General features: G+C 47.7%; 1 protein-coding gene across 1 annotated transcript in view; it reads left to right on the top strand.

The window, feature by feature from the left end:
* Positions 1-21,104, top strand: part of ATAD2 (ATPase family AAA domain containing 2) — a 750,324-nt gene that overhangs the window by 662,022 nt on the left and 67,198 nt on the right. Inside the window, exon 26 of the mRNA XM_069621583.1 lies at positions 14,905-15,035. Coding sequence (XP_069477684.1) covers positions 14,905-15,035 — 131 coding nt within the window. The remainder of the gene's footprint in view (positions 1-14,904; positions 15,036-21,104) is intronic.

Genomic DNA, 21,104 nt, shown 5'->3' with positions numbered 1-21,104 from the left:
CTATCCAAGGAGGCCCAGGATCTGTGGCACTGGGCCGTCGCCCAGGGGATGTTTCTGGTTCCCTTCCACCTGGCAGGAATAAAAAAACACCTTTGCCGACTCACTCAGCAGGGAGCTGCGCTCGTGCCACGATTGGGAACTACGCCAGGACCAGGTGGATCGGCTCCTTCAACGGTGGGGCAAACTCCAGATCGACATGTTTGCGACGGCAACGAACTCCAAGTGCCAGAGGTTCGCCAGCAGGTTCGCCCAGCCGAGGAGCATGGGCTATGCTTTCTCGTTCCCTTCAGACGGCCTGTTCCTGTACGCGTTCCCCCCGTTGCCGTTGCTGCTCCGTCTCATCAACCAGCTCAAGAGGTCCAGGTACAGGATGATCCTCGTCGCACCGGCATGGCCGAGACAGATCTGGTTCCCGAACCTTCTGGACTTGTCAGCGTCCCCCCCTATCAAGCTGGCGACGGACGCGGATCTTCTCTCCAGAGAAGGAGGCGCCATTCTCCATCACGACCCGGAGTCGCTGAACTTGCAGGCTTGGCTCCTGCAGCACTAGAGTTTGGGGGATACGATATACTGGCTGACTGCAGAGAGGTTCTTGCAAAAGCCAGGGCGTCCTCATCTCTCAAATGCTATGGACATAAGTGGAAGAGGTTCTCTGTCTGGTGCCGTGCACAGAAGATTAACCCTCTGCGGATTACGGCCCCTCAAGTATTGCTGTACCTGCTGTCGCTGGCCAAAGCTGGACTGGCTCACGCCTCCATCAAAATACATCTGGCTGCCATTTCCTGATGCACCAGAACTACAGGACGGGCGTCCTTGTGGTCCCATCGACTGGTGAAGGAATTTATGAAGGGACTATTCCGATCGTTCCCGCCGGTGAAGGCCCCTGCCCCGGCATGGGAGCTCAACGTGGTGCTGACCAGGCTCATGGGGGCCCCATTCGAGCCTATGCCTTCGGCGCCGTTGAAGTTCCTGTCATGGAAGACAGCATTTCTTGTGGCCATCACCTCCGCACGACGAGTGGGAGAGATCCAGGCCCTATCTTGCAAGCCTCCATACTTGACTTTTCATGACACAAGGGTGGTGCTGAGGACGCACCCCTCCTTCATGCCCAAGGTGCCGTCGGACTTCCACCTCAACGAGCCCTTGGTGTTGCCAGTTTTCTTCCCGTCCTCTTCGAAACGAAAGGACTTTGCACTCGCTGGATGTAGCTAGAGCGCTGAAGTTCTACGTGGACCGCAGGAAGAGTTTCCGGAAGACGTCACAGCTGTTTGTGACCTATGGACCTGTGAATCAAGGGAAAGCTCTCTCGAAGACTTTCATTTCCAGATGGCTCTCCGGCTGCATCATGCACTGTCACCAGTTGGCAAACCGACCGCTGCCCGGCCGTCCGAGAGCCCATCCGACCAGAGCGATCGCTGCTACGGCGTTCCTGTCTGGTGTGCCCCTGCTGGACATCTGCAGGGCTGCTACGTGGAGGTCGATGCACACCTTCACGAGATTCTACTGCGTCGATCGGGACTCCAGGGAGGAGTCCAGGGTCGGCCAAGCAGTGCTGCGCAACCTGTTCGCTTAAGGTGAGCCTGGTGAGGAGGTAGGAAATGCTTAATGTTGAGTTGTTGTATTGCTTAATGCTGAGCCTGTTGCCGCCTCCCGTGGTTGTGCATGTGTATACTGCTATGTATTCTTATATTCATCAGCATGTGAATCCATGCCCGACCCCATGCTGGAGATGGAGCACGTTACTTACCTGTAACTGTTGTTCTCCAGCATCGGTCTGGCATGGATTCACATGCGAACCCTCCCTCCTTCCCCTCTGCGGCTCTTCACTTGGTCATACTGCCACTTTACGTGCTACCAAATCTGAGGATGGCTGCCAGGGGAGGGGCTTAGGTAGAGGGCAGTCATTGGCTGGGGGCAGTATGACCCAGAGATCAGTGATTGGTTACTACTAAGAAAGACAGATCAGAAACGAAACTGATACAGATTATTTTCTTTACCGAGGATCCCCGGCCTGACGGGGAATATTCATGAGCATGTGAATCCATGCCAGACCCATGCTGCAGAACAGTTACAGGTAAGTAACTTGTTCCTTCTCTGCATTAGCGCTGCATGATTGGGAATGTGTATAAAGGCGCATCGGGACAGGTTTATAACACTTTTATAGCAGAATAGGTCATATATAAACAACTGTTTATATATAACGTGGAATTTAGTTTCTAGTGTGCTTCAAATCTATCTCCTCGTTCTCCAGCGATTACGCCTGCTTACTGGTTGACCCAGGAGCTGCTATATCTCCTGCTCCGCCAATCCATAGATGGATCACTGATGATAGTAAGTAGTTTGTGGGATAAGTTCACTAGGCATGTATTTGAAAGGGTGTGGGGTCATGGAGGGTATGTTGTGGGCAATGGCATTATCTCACCTCCTCCTACCTCATGTCCAAGGTTTACTCAGACCAATTTGACATTTACTTGCCTTTATGGTCAGATTGGCCTGCTCAAGAGCTTGCAATACATATCCTAAGTGGTCAATATGTTCCTTCCAAGTAGGGCTGAACACTGCAATGTCATCCAAGTATGCCATGCAGAAGTCCTCCATCCCATTCAGAACATGATTCACCATCCTTTGGAATGTAATAGGTGCATTCTTTAGTCCAAAGGCATTACCTTACACTGGTAGAGGCCTCCTGGGGTTGTAAATGCAGCTTTCTTCTTGGCATGGTGTGTCAGAGCTATTTGCCAATAGCCTGAGGGTAGATCAAATGTACTGAGGTACATGGCTGAACCAAGTTTGTCCTCCAGCTTGTCTGTCCTAGATAGAGGATGGGCATCAGTCGTGGTGACTGCATTAAGGGCTGTATAGTCCACACAGAATCTCAACTCCTTGGATCCTGCCTTTGGTACTAGCACAACTGGACTAGATCATGGACTTGTAGAGGGCTCTATTACCCCAAGATCAAGCATCTTGTTGACCCCTTCCTTTATGTGGGTTCTTACATGGTCTGACATTCTGTAACCCCTGCTTTTGACAGGTAAACAGTCCCCAGTGAGAATCTCATGCTGGCCCCAAGAAGTGAAGCCGGGTGATAGTGAAAACAGAGGGGAAAACTGATTTAACAGAATTGTGCACTCCTCCTGTTGTTCCAGTGTCAGATCAGAAGAGCCTAACTCCTACCTTCCCCTCTAAAGGTTGTCCTCTGAGGAGGTCAGGTAGAGGTTCACTCCTCCTCTTGAGCAGAGGCTAGAAGCAAAGCTCCCAGTTCTGGTCTAGAGACATAGGCCTTTAGGCGGTTTGTGTGAAAGACCCTGGGCGCCTCCTTAGGTATGCCTAAGTCCACCAAATAATTGACCTCCAAGTTTTCCCACAACCTTGAAAGGTCCAATCCATTTGTCCTGTAAGGCCCTCTGCCTTGTAGGTACCATAACTAGAACTAGCTGGTCTTGAGTAAACGCAACCATGTTGGCCTTTTGGTCATGCCAATGCTTCACCAGAGCCTGACCTGCTTTCAAGTTATCTGAAGCTTCTGTCATCATGTGTGTCATTCACCTTCGGAGACTTAATACATAGTCGGTGACTCTCACTGGCTTGTGGGAAGGAGCACTCTCCAACCCCTCCTTGATTAGGGCCAATGGACCTCTAAACGGATGACCATAGAGAAGCTCAAAGGGGCTGAAGCCAACCCCTTCTTGAGGGGCTTCTCTATAAGCAAAGAGAAGGCATGGCAATAGAAGGTCCCACTTTCTTCTAAGGGGTTCTTCTAAAACACCTATCATGCTCTTTCTGTTAAACCTCTCCACCAACCCATTGGTTTAGTGATGGTAGGTTGTTGAGAATGTGTAGGTCACTCCAGTTTTTCCACATGGCCTGCGTGTAGTGGGACATGAAGTTGGATCCCCTGTCTGAGATAACTGTCTTAGGAAAACCTACTCTGGTAAAAAATACCAAGTAGGACCTTAGCCACTGCCTGAGCAGTTACATTCCTCATAGGTATGGCTTCAGGATGCCTGGTAGCATGGTCTACCACAACTAATGTAAATCGGTTGCCTGAAGATGTTGGAGGGTGTAAGGGACCAACAATGTCGATTCCTACCCTCACAAAAGGGACTCCCACCACTGGGAGAGGCACCGAAGGTGCCACATTCTTTGCCAGACGTCTGACGAGTGTGACAGCTTCTACAGAATTTATTTACATCAGACCCCATCTTGGGCCAGTAGAAATAAAGAGAAATCCTTTCCTTGGTCTTCTTAAAGCTTAAGTGACCAGCCAAAGGAATCTCATGGGCTAACTGTAGAAACTGAGGTCTTGCCTCGTGGGGCACTACAAGTCTTCTGTAGTCTCCTTGGGGTAGATTCATTAGGTTCACTGTAGAGGAGGCCATCCTCCCAGTACAACCTGTGCTTCCCTGGCTCTTTCCCTTCCAGCTGGGAAGCTGCCTGTTGGTGAAGTCCTTCATGAGTAGGACACACTCTTTGACCTCTGCTGAAGTCTGCCCTACAGGGGCCACCTCCTACAAGCAAAGTCTGCATCCAGTTCTCCAACAGGGGGGTGGGGGGAGGTCTTCTTCCAGCTCTCATCAGTACATCAGTAACTGATTCACCATCTTCTGGTTGAACCTCAGATGGTGGAGGAGTCACAAGTGTGACTTTGGACTGTCCTCTCGGGGATGTCCTGTTTTGATACACAGGAGTGCTATCTATCTTGTTTTGTGAGGCCTTGGGTTTCCCCTTTGTCTATTTCTTCATGGAAATAGAAGCTTGTTCTTCTTGTGGTCTGGGTGGTAGGTTCTTCTGTAACAACCCACTGACCGTCATTTAAAGTGAGTTCTCTGGCCTTCTTGTTTGCTCCTGCTTCAGTTTACTGGGAGGCCTGGGGGTGCTTGATAAAACTTCCCGCAGCAGAACTCTCACAGGCACCTGAATTTGTACACTGACCGGTATACTTAGTCATATTGTTGCACTAAGTGAGAGCTGGTAGTATTGGAACCATCTGGATAGGGCCTGCAGCAAGCTTAGTGGTGCCTTAGCAACATCCTCGGGTTTGAAAAAGGTTTCATCCACCACTGTAATGCTGGCCCCAGTGTCTCTTAATTGCAGGGGTCTCATGGCCATTAACAAGTACCCTGTCCTTGTAATATGTTGTATTATCTGGTATGGAATTATACACATCTACATTCTGCTGTTCCCCCAGACCCAGGGGCACTAAAACACTGGCAGAGACTCCAATGGGGTCTTCAGTCAATAGTTGAACGTTTCCACTTGCCATATGAACTTCTCCCTCTCGAATGAAGGCTAAGGAGGCAGCGTGGACCCCTGAAGGTTTACCGTTACATCTGGGATACCATTTCACATGGTCAGTTGACCCACAAGCATAACATGTAGCAAATGTTTTGACAAATGGGGGATTCTGCTGACCTCCCTCTGGTTTAGCACCAGAGGTCTCACTAGACTGAGCTTGTTTCCCAAATGGCTTACCCTTTATGTTTGTGGCCCTCTTTTGGATGGGAGGATTTAGAATTCTCTCATCTTTCTTGTGCTGCTTCCCCTCATGCTTTCTATGAGTGGCCCCAGAATCCTTCTGTTTAGCACTGTTGGCAACCCACAAGTCAGCAGCTTATGCTAGCTTCTTGGGATCAATCTCTTTTGAGTCAGCCAAGTGCTGTCTCGGCTCAGGAGAGCAGGCATCAAAAATAGACTCCAACAAAAATATTTCTCATTCCTTCAAAGGATTCACTCTGTAACCCTTAACCCAACCTTCTAAGTTTATTCAAACATTCACACACCCAGGTAGCCCAAGGGGTACCCTCAGTCTTTTTGAGGGTCCTAAACCTCTCAAGGTACTGGGAAGGAGTTTTCCCAAATCTAGTTATCAAAGCTAGCTTCACATTTTCATACTCCAATCTTTCAAGTTGCCCCACCTCCATGACGGCATCAGTTGCGAACTGGGGGAGCCTAGACAAAAGCCAAGGAATCAACTGATTCCCTGTGAAACCCTGAATCCCATAGTTGTATTCAAAAGCACCCAACCAATCCAAAATATTAGGTTTAACATCATACATACTCATTGATTCTTTAGGCATGCAAGGTCTCTTTGGACTGGGAGACCTAGAAGACTCTGGGATAGAAATATTTTCAAGAGACAGTTTCTTCATTTCCATTTCCCTTAGTTTTATGTCCTGATGTTTGGTTTCAGCTTGGATTTGTAATCTCTTTAATTCTAACTCAAGTCTCATTTTCTCAAGAGACACACATTCTGGACTCAGCGATGGACCTTGTGGCGTCCCTGTGGACACAGGTTGAGGCAAAGGGGCCTGTTCAGGTAAAGAGGGGCTCTTCCCGAGACTCCCGCCTCTTCAACAATATTAGTTGGACTCTGAATTATCATCCTCATTATTATTTGCCACATTTCCTGGGTTAGTAGGTGTGACAGGCCTACTACCCAGACTTTGATTATTCTACAATCTTGAAATTAGTTCATTTTTCTTTAACAGGGAGACTCCTGATTTTACACATTTTTCTCTACTGTTAAAATGATCAGCGCTTCCTGTCTGAAGTTATCCATATCTGGCATGGTACAATTGCTTTTCTAGTGGAGCTCATTAGCCTTGTGAAGGTTTTTAGTTGAACAAAAGCAAAGTACATTCTTAGTGTAACAACCCTACAATGTATCCTCACCGCCTGCCACCAGTTTTAGGCATGATTGTATGCAGTACAATTGGGTGCACTACAACAACCCCGACTGCTGACAAAGTCTACTACACAGGTTGGTAGCATGTTGAGCAGCCAGGCTCATCTCAAGAGGGGTCAATGTGAGCTGTAGGGGAGTTACACAGGGATTCATGGTGACAAGTATTCAAATAAACTTACACACAAGGTTTCTTGAATAAACAATTATTAATTTATCAGTCAGTTCGAATAAGCCTTCTTCAAAAGGGGGCAATATAACAGTAACACTCCAATACACACACTGTAGAGTTTGTCAAAGAGAAAGGTTATTATGACACAAAAGCTCTCACAAATATTCTCAAAGCAGGTAAGTACTTTTAGTAAAAATAAACCAATGTAAAGTCAGTTAACCCTTTCCTGGAAGGAAGACCAAACACATTAACTGAGGGAAGAAGAGTCATTCAGGGAGCCAGGCTAAACCAAAGTCAATTGAGCAATAGTCTAGGTGAAACTGAAGCACTTCTCAGAGGTAGGTAAAAGCCTTGCACAATGTTTTAAAAGTGTTTGTAGAAAGAAGAATTCAAAGTAGGGTCAAAAGTTGTTTAGGCTTGTGAGGTAAAGAAGCTATCTGCAACTCTACAGAGCAACCACCACAAGTCTCACCAACGGAGAACAAGTGTAGTTACACAACAAGAGGTAAATTCTCTCAGACTTTACAGCACCTTTAGATTGAAGAAAAATGCAGCATATGACTTCTGTTCATGTGTGGCTCTGCAGATTTCACTGTTCTGGGCATCAGTCGTGGGTACAAGAGGAAGGACTTCTGGGGACACCTGCACTGCAATGGGACGGTCACTGCAAGCAACCAGCAATCTTCAAACAAGTGGCACGTCAGTGTTTCAGTTCCTCATAGCAACACCGCGGTTTCTGGCTGTCGAGATGGACTTTCCTTGCTTCTGGAGTCCAGCACTCTGAGGTGGCTCAGGCTCGGTCAGTCCTGCTTACTGGGAGTCCGAAGGATCTTCCTGAAGCTCTTGGCCAACTTAAAAGAAACGCACACAATCTGGTGTTCCTCTCCGTGGCGTTTCCGTTTCCAGCAGCAACTCTGTGGAAATTCAACCAGCTCAGAGAGGATGTCCAGGTGGCTTACTTTGGAGTGGATTGGTCCCACCAACTCAAGGGGAGAAGTCGTCCTTGCAGGGCTTCTCTGGTCGATACGAATTTGGAATTTCAGCACAGCAGCAGGGCTTCACCGGGCAAACCAACGGTCCAGGGGTTGCAGCAGGCGTCCTTTTTAAGTTCTTCAGTTTCTTCGTCCAGTGGTCGACTCTGCCTTCCAAGCCAAAAAGCCTTGCCTTTTATGCAGGTTTCTCCCATTCATTCCAGCCTAGCTGTCGGTCATCCAGCAGGGTGGCTGTCCTTGCCAGTCAGTCAGCCGGCCGATCACCACAGAGTGCATTTGAGCCTCCTAAGAGACGAAGCACATGGAGTTGCGGGCACCTCCCTCACTTCCTGCCCCCACCAGACACCCAGGAGCCAGAGGCGGGCTTCACTTGTGAATCCCGCCAAAGGCAAAGCGAACATAGGAACCAAACCTGCTTTGGCGTTCAAAGTAAATCTCGAGAAGGGCCTTTCCAGGAAGAAATGGCGAAAAAAGACGACCGACAAAAATGACACCCATGGGTGCTTTACTGCAGCTGCGAACGCAGCCCGCGGTAAATGCACACCACGGTAGTTAAAGGTAAACCACTGCCACCAACCATTCATTAAGATAGTGTGTGCTGTGTCTAGAAAGTTACAAATGTAAGTAAAGCCAATTTCACTTTACTGCTCTGGGAAACAGTAGTTTATCACAGAGAAGGTATTTAAACCTTTGGGAAATCTGAAAGACTTCCCTGTGCCACTGCACTGAATGTGCAGTGACACACAATGTAAAAGATGCTTATGGAGTTTTTCAGACTCCATAACCAAACAAAAGTGTTCAAAATCACATTAAAATACATGAGAGAGTGGGAGAAGAGTCTCACTCTCTCCAGGCTAAAGAACATAAAGTCCTCAAAACCCAGCAAAGTTGCTGGGGTTCTCTAAGGTAGAGGGAATTGCCACATTTCTGCGAATTCTCCCTAACAATAGTAACCCCTCAGCACTCCAGGAAAGCCCAAACGGCTCCCCAGCAAAACTGCACAAAGTGCTGTGTGCTGCAAAAGTACATTACAGATGCCATAGACACTTGGCGGAAAGCATAACTCCATGGAAAAAGAATAAAAAGGATACAAAAGGTTCCCACGGACAGAGTAAATGAATGAGCGAGTGGGAAAAAAGATTCCTACTCACTCAGGAGACTGACCAATAAAATCCAGAAGTCCTGGTAAAAGTGCTTGGTGACTTGCAGGTGGAGAAGATTTGGCAAAAAATGAAAAATATCCCTAACCAGCGGTTTCATGGCAACTGGGCCTATTTAGTCAGGCCTTTAATTCTCCCCAAAATTGCAATATAAATGTCACTATTCATCAGGGCATCAATGGTTTCCTTTTTATTGCATCTTCATCAAATGTCATCCAACCATATACTGGAATAAATAGTTTACTATCTTGCAGCAACCTAACCATATATACTGGCCCGAAAGAACAGACCGCAGCATCACGCTCAAGGTGGTGGTGGTGACTAAAGGTTTTGCTTTGCCGTACTCCTACGTCCCTTCCCCTTTCCGCCATCCTTGTGGGCATCCCCAGAAATGGGTATGGTACCAAAACCTCTGGCAGCGAAAAAAGAGATTCCCCTTTAAATGCAGTTTCGTTTGTTGGACTGCTCGGCTCCGGCACCTCACCCCAGTCACTTTTTTTTTGGTTGGCTAAACAAGTTCACCTTTCAAAACAAGTTAATAAAATCTGCTTTTCAAAACACTATAAAAATGTTATAAAATATTTATTTTCTCAATTATTACACATTTCTTTGTTACAAGTTCATTAGTTGTAATCACTTATTCATAATTAACAAATGTCTTAATAATTCATTTTCTATTAACAGTATGCATGATATTACGATCATTCAGACTCCCTTGGGTAGGCGCAGGCATAAGCCATGTTTATTCAAATAGTTGGAGAATATTTCGCGCCAAATATCAATTGTTTTCGGGAGCTGTGTGCCCAACATAAATTTGGGAAAGTAAGCATTCAACTATGAGATGTTTCAAGGTTTCTTTAATGTTTTTATTTTTACAGAACTGGCAATGTCCTATATCAGAGCCAGTTATGCTTCTTACTAACACCTCATTAGTAGGCCATAAATTTGGCCGCAGTCTTAAGATTTTAGATCTAACTTGATGTGACGGGCATTTAACAAGATAATCTGCCATAGTGCCGAATTATTTGTGGCCAAATAAAGCTCTGTCAAAGTCTACCAATGAGGCACTTTTCGGTCCTGGTGGCTTGCAGGGGCAACATTTTAAGTTCTGCGCGCTCTTCCATGTTTTTCTTTTTTCAATCATTTCACCTCCCTTCGGTGTCTTGTCTCCCCTGGCGCATGTCGGTCGCAGGAGGCTTCAGGAGGTGCGCATCTTCTCACCGTTTCTTTCCGGTATCAGACCCCAGTGCACTCTGCCTGGGGCCCGAACACCGCTGGGACCTCTGTGTGGCTCCCTCGCTCCTTGAGAAAGACTGTCTTGCTGGAGGGAGATCTTCCACACTTCACCTTCAAATGTTCTGAAGGACTTTGTGTCAAGGGCTTCTCGCCATTAGAAGGTAAACCACTTGTTCTCTAAGGCACACCAGCCCAAAGACTCCTTACCGGAAGGCCCTAGGCAGTCAAAGCTACCAGCGCCGAGGAGCCCAAGGCGCTTTTGGGCCTGTCACTGAGGGGCATACCAGCTCTAGTTCCGCAGTGGGGAGCAAGGGGTCTTTGGGGCTCTGGTTCAAGGTGCAAGCCTGAGGCGCAGTCCCACACTAAGATTACCAGCTCCACAGCAGAGGACAAGGGGCCTCCTAGAACTTTCTCGAGGGTGTTTCCATTAGGGACAAGTTTACTACCAGTTTACCGACTGAGGGCCTACAGCCTACTAGTGCCCTTTGTGGTTGGCGCAAGCACTTCAGGGTCGGCATGCAAACAGACCCTGGCGAGGACCACCCACCTACCGGATCCTGGGCCTTCGTGCCTTGCCTCTCAAGGTGTTGCTCCAATACACAAAATTGTGGATAACCATGTGCCAGCGCCTGGACGCTCGGTGGCCTTTTTAGATACGGAAATCCGGCCTACGGCGGCTCCCTCTCGGTCGGAGTGGGTGGATCAGAGCGGACCCAGCCCTCACTCCTTGGGACTCTGCTCCAGGCCACAGGCTTCCAGTAACTGGTCTCTGCAGGGGTATGCGTATACCAGCAAGCCTTTTGGGTACCCTTTGCAGGTTCCTAAGCATCCCAAACCAGACAAGGGCCAGTGTGTCCGAGGGCCTGGCTCTCCCTCCTTCCTTGCACTCATACCCTGTGGCGTGTGAAGATTGATTCTGTGAACACTTCTTACTTCCTATGTTCTTGCAGCAAATGGGTGGGGTTCTTGAAGGAGCTCATCAAAGAGGTGGCGTTAGGCAAAGTTTGAATGCAGTACCCTATGGGAACACTACAAACAGCTATGACTACAGGTATAGGCAACCCAACCTTTGGTAGAAGCTTGTACTACATAGTTTTGGTAGCGTGTTGAACAGCAAGGCTCATCTAAAGAGGGGAAATGCCAGCTGTAGAGGAGTTACACAAAGATTCACAATTACAGGTATTCAAATAAACTCTTAGACGCAAGGTTTCTTGCATAAAGAATTATTTATCAGTCAGTTATAAAGCCTTCAGAAGGGAGCAATAGAATAGTAACACACAAATATACTTCAATATTTTACACTTTGAGTTTCTGAATCAGACGAGGCCCTTTTGAGATGGCCCACAGACACAACCTACACCCACAGGTAACTTCAGTAACAAGGGTGCTGGCGACATTGATACCTTACTGTTGGCATTCAGAATACTCTTTAAAAGTTGATTAAAAGCAAAGTTATTAGAACACAAGAGACCACACATTTTCTTAAGCAGTGCAGATGCTTTGAGTTCACTAGAAGAGTCATTCAATTCAATAGGCTAAGCCAATGTCAATGGGAAAAATTCTTGGATAGGATAATGCACTTCTGGTAAGTTCTTAGGAGCCTTGGATGAAAAGAAGAATGAAATGTAGGGCCACAAGTTGATTAGACTTGTGAAATTTACAAGCACTTCTACAGTAAGAGGTAAGTTCTCTTGACTTATTTTACAGTACCTTGGTAAAGAAGAAAAGATGCAGCTGAGGACTTCGGTTCCTGTGCAGCTCTGCAGATCTCGCTGTTCCTGGGCCTCAGTCGGGGGACTCCTGCACTGTCAAAACTGGCAACCGGCAAACATTACTTTCAGTGGCCGTTTCGCGTTTCAGCTCCTTGGGGTACAGCAAATGGCAATTAGCGCGGTTCCTGGCTGTCAAGGTGGACTGTCCTTGCTTCTGGGGTCCCGCACTCTGCTGAGGGGGCTCAGGCTTGGTCAGTCCTGCTTCGTGGGAGTTCAGAGGATCTTCCAAAAACTTTAGGCCAGCTTAAAAGTAACGCACACAATCTGGTGTCCCTCTCCCTGGCTATAAGGTTTCCTGCAGCACTCTGAGGAAATTCAACCAGCTCCGAGATGGATGTCCAGGTGGCTTACTTTGGAGTTCATTGGTCCCACCAACTCAAAGGAAGAAGTCGTCCTTAGAGGGGCTTCTCTGTCGTTGCGAACTTGGCAAGTAGTCACTGCAGCAGGGCTTCACCCGGCAAACCAATGGTCCAGGAGTTGCAGCAGGCGTCGTCTTAAAGCTCTTCTTTGGTTCCTTTGTCCAGTGCTCGACTCTGCCTTCCAAGCCAAGACTCACTTTTTATTCAGTACTCTACCATTCATTCCAGCCTAGCTGCCACTCACCCAGCAGGGTGGCTGTCCTTGCCGGACAGTCAGCCAGCCAATCACCACAGAGTGCATTTGGGTCTCCTAGGAGACTAAGTACAGGGAGTTTCGGGTACCTCCCTCACTGCCTGCCTACCCCAGACACTGGAGCCAGAGGCGGGTTTCACTCCTGAAACCCTGCAAAAAGGCGAAATGAACAAAGAGACCAAACCTGGTTTGGCGTGCAGAGAAACTCTCTAGAAGGACCTTTCCACAAAGACATGGCGAAAGAAGACCGGGCACCATTTTGGATGGCTTGACGCCATTTTGAAAAAGATGGCTCCAGCGGTTACTTTACCAGAGCCGCAAACGGTCATGGTAAATGCAAACCAAGGTAAATTAAAACGAAACCAGTGCCACCAGCCAGTCAATTGAGGAAAGGGTAACATAAAAAATTTGACATGAACTTTTAGACACAGGGGATACTAAGTAACCCCTCCAGCACTCTGTTGTAAGATAGGGTGTGCTGGGTCTAGCAAGTACAATGCTAAGTAAAGTCAATTTCACTTTACTGCTATGGGAAACAGTAGTTGATCCCAGAGAAGGTATTTAAACTTTGGGACGTCTGAAAGACTTCTCTCTGCCACTGTACTGAGGGTGCTTTGTGACACAGTTGTAAAAGATGATGCCTATGGAGTTGGTTAGACTCCATAACCAAAAGAAACGAACACAAAAAAAAACATTGAATTGAAAAGGTTGAAGACCCAATGTTTAGCAAAAGAGCTGGAGGGCTCTACTGTGGGTGGAATTGGCAAACTTTTGAGAATTCTCCCTAACAGGTGGTCACTCAGATGCCATCTCAAAGGCCTTCCACGCTTGGGCCTCCGTTGCTCCCTCCAGGGGTTCTGGGCCCCCACCTTCAGGCGGCTCTGTTTCCAGTACCCCCTCTGGCACCTCTGCTGCCCTTGCAGCAGGCACCCGCAGTACGTCCCCAGCCTCCGCAGGGTGATGGGGAGGACCCAGTACCTCAACAGGCACCAGACTCCTCTCCCCCCTGACAAGATGTCAGGGATGATGATCCACAGGATGAGGCAGCTTCTGCCCTGTCAGAAGCGATTTGTATTCATCTTTCAGGGCACAGCAATGCAGAGGCCGAAAGATTGAGCCGTCTGAGCTATAACACTTACGAGTGGGAATTGCACATAGTCTCCTTGTTGCCTCTTCCAGAGTTTGGACTTCCCGGACCTAGTCCTCTTTGCATCCCTGCAGAACTCCAAATGCCCCCTCTATGCATTATGGGCAGGGCAGTGTTCCTTGGGGGACACGTTCCAACTCTGCTGGGACGGCTGCAAATGCTATGCCTCTGCTCCCGAGGACCCTTCCCAAGTTTCGGAACTCTGTAGGATGCACTCTAATTCTAATTGCCCTTCACTGGCCGTCAAGGGTGTGGTCCTTGGACCTTCTCCACCTGAAATCACGAGGACTGGTCAATCTTCCAGTCATCAGCAGGGGCTTCCTCACCCAACAGCACGGGGCACTGTAGCACCTAGACCCGGGCAGGCCGTCCCTCTCAGCTTGGCTCCTGATCAGCTAAAGCTTCGCCCTGAACACTTCTCAGCGAGCAATTGTGATATTATCCAGGAGACCAGAAAACCTTCCACTTGCTCTCAATACAAGTAAATGGACGAGTGTCAGCCATTGGACGCAGGAGGAGGGCGTAGACCCCCTTACGTGCACCCTTGATGTGTTTCTTTGCGCATCTGACCCATTCCAGGGTCCAAGTGGATACTTGCCACACTCATTTAGCAGCGATCAGGGCCTACAAGAACTCTAAACTTTCTCAGTGGCTAACCCGGTAGTGAAGGCACACCTCAAGGGCATAATATGATTGTTTCTAACCCAACCCGCCTCCAAGTCCCCTTCTCCTTCTATTCCCCCATGGGCAGGTCCCTCATAATAATATAGGTCACATCTGTTTGACCGCCCTCACCCCAACGTATAACAATGTTCATTGTGTACTTTTTTGTAGTCCCACTTCCATCTTGTGTCTTGAAGGTGACTGGTGACCTGTTGACTAGGGGTATAGTAGGGCCTACCGTGATGAACTTATCAATGTTTATAGTATGTTTCTGTTTCCAACCTGGGAGCCAGGGAGGGCTTTTCTTTTAATTAAAAGTAGTGGCTGCTGGATCTCAGTTGGTAGGGGAAGGGGGTACAGGGGTTTAAAAATGTTGGTTTATGAAAATGGCAATAACAGTCTACATGGAAAAAAAAGTAGTGGCTGTTAACTTCTGATGCTAACCCAAAGTTATTGATCCCTTCCCAGATGTTGCTGTTCGGATGACACGTGCTAGGCATTCCCTAGTTGAACAACAGCATTTAATAAACGTTGAAAAAGCTATGCAGATTCTATCTGAGCCAGTACCGCCTTTTCATGTGGACCATGACCAGCTAAAGGTAGGTTTCAGCGTATTTAGGCTCTACTGCCAAATTTGTTGGGTGGGGGTTCCTGACGGACATGAGTGGATTATTAAGCCTCTGCATTCTAGATTTGTGGTATTCCAGTGCAGGGATTTTCTGTTGCGTAGGTCAAACCATATTCAGTATTTCTACCATCTGATGGGAAATGCCAGAGGGAATTAAAAAGCCAAACATTACATCAATTTAACAAAAATGAAAAGTTCTACCAATATTGCTGCATGGGATGCGCTACAGGAAAAATCATATTTGAGCTCATAAGTAGAAAAATGTTGCTTTTGTAGACCTTCACTTGTCATTTAAAAGGCGCAATCCTATTTGCAAGAAGTTATGTGAAAAAGACTTGAGAAACTTGCACAATAAACTTTCCTGAAGTCTGATTTGTTCATGTCTGAAGGTAGATACCAATGAATAATAAAGGATTTTGCTTAAAACAGCACTTTGTGGATCATTCTGCTGTTTGTTTGCACTGTAATGTAATCTTATTTATTATTTTATTTATTTATTTATTTATAATCGGTTGTTACCCAGAGTTAGTTGGACTTTGCTTCCAAGTTATCCCTGCAGGGTTTCATACCTTTCGACACATTTATACACAGAGCTTTCAACCAAGTGCTTAACCGGGAGCTAGCTTGACCAACTTTCTTTGATTTACTCTATAACTTTATTCGAACATTGGGGTGCAACGTTGGGAATTTTCATCAGAACCAATTTTCTTCTAGTAGTGGCACTGCGGTTTCTTCATCAGTTAACTAGTGGTGTTTGGATATGATGTACATTGCGTAATGAATACCTTGTTCCCACAGAGCCAACTTTGGAAGCAGGCTGCCATGTGCAGATAATCTCAGAATGAAGCACTGCACTTTGACTGTCACATGTGACGCTTGTAGCGCCAGCAGAAATGATGTTTTCATATAGTAAGAGTTGCTTGCAGACATGCTAGTTCCCACTTCCTGCACACCTGTTAGAGAATCCCATCTGCTTGGGCGAAATAGTTTTAGCTTTTTAAAAAAAGGTTTTAGAAATGATGCAGGTAATTGTTTCTGAAAGTGAGTGGTACTTTCATAATGCTCTGTGCTGAAAAGTATGATGCGCACATGTACCTTGCTGCGACTGTCCTGAAATACCCGGCAATTGCCCTGTGTTAGCAGGGCAGATTAAAAGGTTACATGTGAATTCCTGTACAGAGCTGCTGGCTTGCAAACTGTATGCATCTCTGGTTGAAAATGATTGTGTATGTGAGCAATCCTAGTTGCAGATTAATTTCTGAATATAAGCCATGCTGTCATGATGCCTACCCCGGAGCACCAGGCCAGGCCCAGCACCCCCGGAAGCAGGCATCATGCCCTCGGGTAAAAGCCCAGGGGCCCCTTATAGTGGCTCTTTGGACTCAGTCCTGGCGCCATAGGCACCAGGCTCATAAAGGGAGGTGTTTTGTGCACTTACCTGATGCAGACCATGCTGCACGCTTCAGGCCTCCCTGAGACCTGGAAGGGACTATTTTTTCATAGGGACTATTTTTTCACTCGGGCGTGGCCAGGGAAGGATACATACCTAGTTGGGGAAGGATACATACCTGGGACTTCTTTGGAGGCTATTTAAGCCACGCCCAAACAGCAGCTCATGCTTCGCGTTGTTCTGCTTCCTGCAGCTTAACGCTCACCGTGTCTGCTCCTGCTCCTGGACTCCAGCCACGCCCGCCTCGAACCTGGAAGACCTGCAAGGAAGGAAGAGAAGAGAAAGGTGAAAACCAAGGACTATTTCAAACTTCTTATCTGCATCTGGAATCTTCTTGCCAGCATCCCTGAAGAAAGACTTCCATTTAAAAGCATCGCGTTGCTCGCTGCAGCGCCACGCTTCACTAACCTGTCCTCGAGACATCTCCCGGCTCCATCGCGGCTGTCAGCATCGGACGCCACATCTCTGCACCTAGGGGAGAGAGGAAGAAACAAAAGGTGAGCAGAAGGAACACAGAAGGAAAGCCTGATTAAAGCCATAATACTTATCGGCTTTTCTTCCACATTTCGGGTCGGCGCTGCCCCGTTGGCAGGTACCGTACCCCGGCCCCTATGGGGAAAGGACAAGAGACATTTCTGGGGAATAAGGACATTTAGAGGGATCGCCCTCATCACTACTCACCTCAGCAGTTTAACCCCTCGACGCATCGCCTTCATTCTGCACCTGAAATAAAGGACAGATCACAGGTTAGAAAGACAACATAAAGGGGGCCTCACTTGAACTTTGAACTTTCATACTTACGGCGCATCGCTCAGGAAAGTCAAGTGGATTTTGACAGCGCCATTCTGAAAACCAGTGAAGTAACAGGACGAGCCCCTGCACCAGAAGCAGGATGGAGAGTTCATCCTTCCAAACCATAAGGTGAGCTTAAACCGGGGTTTGGAGGAAGTTAGAGAGGAACGAAGGGGGAAAGGGGGGAGCTAGCACACTATTCTGCAGACTGTTAATCCCCTTTCTCATCTGCATAAGGATATTCCTACGGGCCAGGCAAGCACGATTTGGAGGTCATGTCCAATCGGTGTTCCGGGTCCTGCGTATCACGCTAGAAGAGGCCACAGCAATCCAGACTAGACCAGCGCTCCCGTGGGAACCAGGTGAGCGTTACACATGCCTGGTATTTACATGGTGGATACTAAGAAGAGACCATTATGCAGCCACAGGTATTTGCCATTTGTCTACATGGTGAACAGCGATTCATTCATGAAGGGGCCTGTTGTGTATTAAGTTGTCTTGGTAGGGTGTACCCACAGCAACCATGTCGGGTCCAGCTCAGGAAGCACCCTTTGATCACCCTGAGAAGGGTTCCACCTTCCTCTAGGGTACAGGGAAACTTGGAGGTCCTCTGGGAACCAGTACTTCAAAGACTGTCCTCCGAAGACAGTCCTCCAATCACAATGGCCACCTCACACCGGGTGCTGATTACTTGAAAACTTTTGATGTAGGCAGACCGAATAAGAGGTGAAGCTAGAGCATCCCGGAGGAGAGCTTCAGACTGTTGGGAAAGATTTTCTTTTTGCAACTTTCCCTCCATAGTTGCCTATGGAGAACCCTTCTTTTTGCTGTTTTTTTCCTGCCCTGACTTTTTTGAAGAGGAAGTAGAGCCTTCAGCTTCACTTCATTTGTATTTTGTGCATGATCAGTCCTTTGAATCTTTGTTTCCCTTTTGAATTCTTGTATTAACATCGCACCCAGTATCTTACAATGTAGTGCAAGGGGGATACTTTTGTTATCACCCTAGCTTTTTACACATAGGATTTATGGGTACTTTTGTACATAAAGTACATTTTTACATTTGTTTGCATTATCTTTAGTGTGCACATTCAGGTTTACTGCATATGGCTTCTAAATGTGTCTAGTACATTAAAAGGGCCATGCCACCAAATTTTAGGGCCTCCCTTCCTGCAGTCTCAGGTCATGGAAGTCCTTATAAAGTCATGTACCTGCACGGGAAAGCTGCAGATTTCATGGCTAGTGTGCCTTTGTGTGTGGCCCAGGAAGGGGGGGGGGAGAGAGTGTCTATTCCCAGTCTTCATCCTTTGTGCCAGAGTCTCTGCTGCTGGGGCGGATGTGAAATAAATAGTTGTCCCTGCTTGGACAACTACTGGCTGTTTGGTGCAAATCCTTACCATTGGTGGGCTTGGACTTGCTTCCAGCTTTAATCTTGGTTAAAGGACACCTCTGCAGCCATTCTTCAGATCTACGTTGGAGCCAAGAATCCCTTGAAGAGCACCCTGCTGAAGATCCAAAGACAACTACTGAAGTGGTCCAGTATCCCTTCCTTTGTCCGGCTTGGTGAAGCCCTGCTCCTCTGCCTGATCTCCGAAGACTGTGAATAATGCTTCAGCCCTTGGACTAGTGGGACCAACTAGTCTAGGCCCCTTGTTTAGGATCCAAACCTTCAGAGCCTTTGGAAGTGTCCCTGGACTGCTTGGTGGACTGACCAGCTCTCATGGGTTACCTCGCCAGAATTCTCTGTTCCACGATCAAGTCTAACTTTGGAGGTCACCAGCTTGGGCCACAAGGAGAAGGCGACTTGAATTCCAACTTCACTTTCAAAACTGTCCTGGAGCAGCTGCTGTGACTGTGAATAGGACACCGGTCGTCACCTGCAAACGGTGATAGTCTCTGGAACATGGTACAGGTGGTAACGCTGGCTTACCTGGAGCGGTGAGGGCAGAGTTCCTGGCCCCTGGCTCCTATGGCTCCGAACAGGCTCTCAACAGGCCTTTGTATGGCCTTCGTAGGGCCGCCGGCACATCCGCCTGCCGGCGGATGTAGTGATCTGGATAAGCGAGGCTTAGCCTCGTTGTGGCGCCGCGATGCGCCCGGCATGCGGGGGTCAGGCAGGAAGTGGGACAAGGCCAGGCAGGCCTTCGTTGCAGCTTACCAGCTGTTGCGGGTTCCAGCGATGGGGAAAGGGCTCCTGCCCTCTTCCCTTGGATGGGACGACGAAGTGGGGCCAGACAGGCTCTCAACAGGCCTTTGTATGGCCTTCGTAGGGCCGCCGGCACATCCGCCTGCCGGCGGATGTAGTGATCTGGATAAGCGAGGCTTAGCCTCGTTGTATTATTGTACCATATCTCAAGTAGTGATATAAATGTGTCATTATCAGTCTCCCTAGGCTCATTAATTTACACACATTTTCATTATGTTCTCAAATAAAAAAACAGTCAGAAAATAGTGCGACTATTCAAATGAACCGCGTACATTTATGTCCTCTTTTCAGGGCATTTTTTACGAGGATGACAACTTTGGGCTCGAGCCCATGGGTTTTCCTCGACCCCCTAAAGAGTTTCAGGATGAGGAAAGGGGGTTATCAGATTTAGCTTCAGCCCTTCACAATGCAAGTGACTTGGATACCTCTCCTGAGGTGGAATTCCCACACAGAGATCCTAGAGCCCATACGAACATGGTTTACAGGAAAAGCATGGCAAAAGTAACAGATGCATTTGTTTGGGGTCCCCGCCTGGCGAAATAAAAGAATGTGACGTAACCAATATTCTGGACAAGGGCACATCCGGTGAGCCAGTTCTCCTGTTACTTAAAAAATCCCCTCTTGGAGCTATGGAAGACTCCCTGCTCTGGTCCAACAGTCCATAAGGAGTTTGCCAAAAAGTATAAACCAGCTTTATTTGACCCAGAGTTCCTAACAAGACATCCGGCGCATGACCGTCTGGTGGTACAGGCTGCAATTGTGAGCAATAAACCAAGTGCCTATCCATCCTTACCACATGACGAGGATGACCAGCGTTAAGACGCTTTGGCGAAAAGGGTATGTAACTCAGGCAGTATGGCACTTAAAGATGTTAATGCTTCATGTGCTCTGTCAAAATACACACACTTTGATCTGTGATCGCTGAGGCAGCCAAGCCCATCCCTGAAGGTGAAATGAGGATGGGTTTCGTCAACATGGTGGAGGAAAAGAAGCAATGCAACAGTCCCTACAGTCGGGAGGCGCCTGTCACAACAGTCTCAAGAATGGTGCGCCATTACTTCAGATGCATGTGTGCTTCAGGTACTCTCCCAAGGTTACTGCCTTCAATTTATTTTATTTTTTTTTATAACATATTTTATTGGTGTTTTAAAGACAATTAAACAATCAATACATGCACATTGCTGGTATGGGTTACTGGCTGTCTCCGATTGATGTACATATAATGTTGCAAAAAAAAGGGGGTCAATTTTGTCCGAACCCGGGGGCAGCAACCAGCTGCTTTATCCTGCGGGCATCATGAGCATCAGGGGGGGGGGCGCTTTTCGATATATCCCAATGGCCAATTTCCCTGTGTTAGCCCTCATTGGGCTTCTTCCCATTTCTGCCACACTTTCGGGGCTTTAGCCGGGCATCCTCTGGCTGAGTATACCCTGTATTCCGTTGCGACACAAATATCCACATCCGTCCTCCATTGTTCATAGCTCGGTATTTGGTCCGAGCCCCATTTCTTAGCAATGTTCCTTTTCAAAAGTGCAGTAGTGGTGAACAAAAGCAATTTTTCATATCTAGATAAGTCAATTTCATCATCTATCCCC

This window comes from Ambystoma mexicanum, chromosome 5q, assembly GCF_040938575.1.
Source record: "Ambystoma mexicanum isolate Mex_15411 chromosome 5q, UKY_AmexF1_1, whole genome shotgun sequence".
NCBI lineage: Eukaryota > Metazoa > Chordata > Amphibia > Caudata > Ambystomatidae > Ambystoma > Ambystoma mexicanum.
Note: the sequence above shows the minus strand (reverse complement) of the source record. Positions and strands in the feature narration are given on the sequence as shown.